The sequence below is a fragment of the Rhodamnia argentea genome, chromosome 6 (assembly GCF_020921035.1).
Source record: "Rhodamnia argentea isolate NSW1041297 chromosome 6, ASM2092103v1, whole genome shotgun sequence".
Lineage (NCBI taxonomy): Eukaryota > Viridiplantae > Streptophyta > Magnoliopsida > Myrtales > Myrtaceae > Rhodamnia > Rhodamnia argentea.
In genome coordinates this window covers 14,445,695-14,449,729 of record NC_063155.1, presented here as the reverse complement: position 1 = coordinate 14,449,729, position 4,035 = coordinate 14,445,695, and the positions used below count along the sequence as shown (strand labels likewise).

The window sequence follows — 4,035 nt, the reverse complement described above, 5'->3', positions numbered from 1 at the left end:
TTGCAAGCATGGTATCACATGCGCGATGTCAATAGAGAAATGTCTTGAGTGTACTTTGAATAGTTTTATGAAGACTTGTTTACTAAATGACGTGACATTCATACACTTGGTCATCTATCTTCTCATTCGTGAAGATAATAAGTATATGAGAATCGAGATGGCACTTCGGAAACAAGAAAAATACGTGGAAGAGCTAACAAGACAAAGGAACCGCTGCAAACCACGCAGCAAGCATCATGCATATCCTTTACAAGTGCTACAAGGTGGAGAAGTACAATTGCCCATGTTTGGTTTGAGAAAACAGTTTTTCAGATCTCTTGATAAAGTGTTTGATAGTTGAAGTGGGAATTTTCTTTAGAAGTGGAAAGAACGGTCCAAGCCATGCAAGGAAGAGTTTACCTCTTCAATGCCTGAGTTGGTTGTTGCCCCTCGTTTTGTAGACTGCATAAGCCAGTAATACAGGAACTGAAAGGCTGTACCCCGGAAAATTTGTGAATGGATTCATCTCGTAAGCTTTCATAAGAGCTCTGCAGTCCTGTAAAGAGGAATGACAAAAATGGAGAAGCAACAATCAACACCAAGGTTGTGGTGGAATCATTGACTGTAAGTGATCTGTTGCTTCCGGATTGTACTACTTCATTATCCATTCACACCTTTTTCAGACGCTTGGGTAATCAAGAAGCAACAGAGTATTATGCATCAGAGTGTCTCTACATCATATAAACTCCTAAACCAAAACAAATCAACTAAGAACTATCCCGCATCATTTTTCCAGTTTTCTATAACCAGTAAAGAGAATCATGTAATGTACGTGAGAGAGTTGAGGTAGGACCACATATTATGTCAATACTTCTTTAACAAAATTCCGAATACAATGAAAGGCAGGGGTAGTGGCCAAACTGACTGATAGACTATAAATAAACCAAGCCAGAGCATAACCAATGTCGAGGATAAACCGCTATTTCTGGAAGGACAGCGAATGTAGACTTCAGAAACCCTCCATTCAAGTTCTACTGACATTAATTTCTCATGTAACTCTCTAAGCTAATCTCTTCATTTAATCTCATAGAGTCCAAAAACCCTCCATGATACTTTATTTTCATCCTAGACCTCACCATCCTTAATGCATGAAGTAATTGCAGAGGATCTCACTCCAGAATATTTCATGGAATCACAAAAGCCGTTCCTTTCATTCAATTTCAAGTAGGGTTTTTGACGAAACTTACCATGAAATGCTTGCAACAAATTGCTAAGCAAACCACCACGAGAAGTTTCCGCAACCAACGATCTCCGATGGCGGGAACCGATCTCTTACTTCCTGGCATATCATTCTTGAGCAATCTCTTTTTCTCCTGACCATAATCATCTTTCTTTTTCACAGCAGTGGAGCATATATGCTGATGAAAGCCTCTTTCAGCAGCCAAAGCTCCACAAACCAGTATCATTGGCAATACCACAGTGACAAGATGAGGAAGAACAATTACCATGACATCCGGAAATCCCACAAGCTCATGATTTTCACCTAAATGGACGTCCTTAACAACCCAACCCTTGTAAGTCATATGCCCCATTCCACCATTGGTAAATATTTGGCCACTTAACCAAGGGAACAAAACAAGGAAGAACAGGTAGCCCAGAGTGCCAAACCACAACCCAGGAATATTGCAGAGCTCCTGCAAACACCATGCTATACCACCCACAATGCCTTTACCAGTGGCAAATCTCATGTACGAGTACTGCTTCTTTAGGAATGTATGGAGTGCTTTTGGGATAAGGAGAATAGAAAACATAAAGCACAGGGCATACCAGAGTAAAGGGAGATATAAGCCAGCCCACTGACAACCCATGACAAAAAACTCCTTCCATGTCCATGAGACTTGAGCAGTAAGACCATTAATGGAAAATGGCCTTAGTTCTGTCGAACTTGATTTACCAGCCGTGTCAATAGCTTCAATCTGAAGCCAATATCTATCGGGTGACGGGTCCTCAAAGGCCCTGTAATTCCAGGAAGCACTGTAAAAATTCCCCCTGGAGGCGTTACCCTCATGCTTGGTCATATGTGCTTCCATGACCATGATTCGATCTCCAGCACTGGAGTCATATACTCTAGCGACAACCAACGCAATTGGGGAAACTGAAAACACCAGAGCTCTAATTGTTTCATAGGATGAAGGAACCATATATTGGCATTCATACCTGTGATGGGACAAAGATGTTGACATAAATCGTGAATCTAGTGGAAACGTGGGCGCAATAATAATTTCTTTCACTCCTCGCTTGAAGTCAATATCCAGGTATGAAACATCACCACTATCAATGGCCAAAATACGCATGGCTCGACTCTTTTTCCAGTCACCCATCTCCCATTCCCAGAATTCTTTGGATGGGGGTGTTCCAAAAGAACAATTCTGATCCCGCAAAGTAGGCATTTGGTGAATGTTTAGCTGGAACAAATTGTCCAGAGAAGAAAGGCCATCTCTTGACTGGTGATGACGCTTCAAATTCTTGCCAAACCTTGTGTGGAGATGTCCGCAGAGATAAGCAGATAGCGAATGTTTGAGAAAAATATCTCTCAAGCTCTTCCCCGAAGTTGAGGCAGCTGAGAATGAAAGTGGGAAATGCCCAAATGATAACTTGGTCACTGGTTTAGTGGTCAGTGAATCCCACTGTGATAGCTCAGAATCCAGTTCGGCTAAGAGTTGATCAGTGGGATGTCCAAAGAGATTAGTCGGTCCTCGTGTACCCACAGACATTGTGCTATCCAATCCCACAAACAAGTGTTTCCGCTCCCCTGCCTTGAAAAAACCGATCCAACAGGGTAAACAAAAGGAATTTCATTTCCAAGAACACAACAGTTGGAATTACTACTTGATAACATATTCAGACTAATTAAGGAGAGACCTCACTCTGAAGCTAAAGCAAAGAATTTTCATCAAACGAGAGTAACTTTTGGGAGGCACAAAGGGGGCCTAGGCTAAATTTATGATTGAGCTAATTCTAACCCATCAAAAGGGGAGGGAAGGAACTTTGCATATATGATCTCGCCAAAGGAAAAAGAACACAGGAACAACAGGCGGCGATGCTGCTGAATACCAAAATCTAAGCGACGGGAGAAATGTCGAACGGAAACAGACCTGAAGAGTGACGCTGTTGACGTTACCAGTTCTTCCCAATTGGGCGTTGATACTGTACTTGGAGAAGAAGTCGAGCGAACCACCCTCAACGTTGACGCCGAAGTTATCGTGATTCCCTCTAAGATCGTAAAAGAGGCTCTTAGGGAGACCGCTCTGTCTCACCACCTCCTCCATCACGTCCCGGTACTCCATCCACTCCTCCTCGTTCAGCTTCATCGTGAGCAAGTCCTCGCTCTTCCCATCTGCTAGAAACCCGGAATCAGTTGACGGCCGGGAATTGAACACGCTCAAAACAGAAGAGCATCATCAGTCACAGTTAAATTAGGGGAATGACCAGTGAGATCGCCGGTGATGAGGACGAGAGATGGGTTGATGAGGGCGAGAGCAGGGGCGACGAGGGTCTTGAAGTGGGCCGCTCGGAGAGGACGGTGGACGCTGAAATGGAGATCGGAGAGCTGGACAAGCCACACCACCGACTCCGGAGCACCCTTTACCTCTATCACTCTCCGACCACTCGCAGCTTCAGAAAGATGAAGAACGAGGAGTGGAAGAAGAAGAAGAAGAAGAGCAACGCTGCATCTCCACATCAAGGAGAAAACCACCATCTCCAGCGGCTGCCGAGAGACGGCCGATCGATGGCTGCGGCGGCGGTCGAACGCCGAATTCCACTGCCTGTATTTGTTATGTTATTCAAATAAGGAAACAAGCAAAAATAATTAACGCCTTGAATTCCATGAACTGTTTAGTTTATTTAGTAAGGCCATCGCGTAAACCTAATTCGTGACGGGAGATCATTTTCTCACGTACTAGCTCCGGCTCCAATAAATGAAAGCGCTGAAATTTATCACCAAAATATAATCGAATTCTAAAACTTACTAAAAATATATATAATCAAGTTTTA

At 43.4% G+C, this 4,035-nt stretch overlaps 1 protein-coding gene across 1 annotated transcript; it reads right to left on the bottom strand.

The window, feature by feature from the left end:
• Positions 1 to 229: 229 nt before the first annotated feature.
• LOC115748423 (putative metallophosphoesterase At3g03305) lies at positions 230 to 3,795 on the bottom strand. The gene is made up of 4 exons (XM_030684900.2): positions 3,469 to 3,795; positions 3,135 to 3,376; positions 1,227 to 2,795; positions 230 to 535 (listed from the first exon to the last, which is right to left on the bottom strand). Exons 1-4 carry the CDS (start codon positions 3,737 to 3,739, stop codon positions 404 to 406), a joined length of 2,214 nt encoding a protein of 737 aa, XP_030540760.1. The 5' UTR covers positions 3,740 to 3,795; the 3' UTR covers positions 230 to 403.
• Between the last annotated feature and the right edge of the window lie 240 nt (positions 3,796 to 4,035).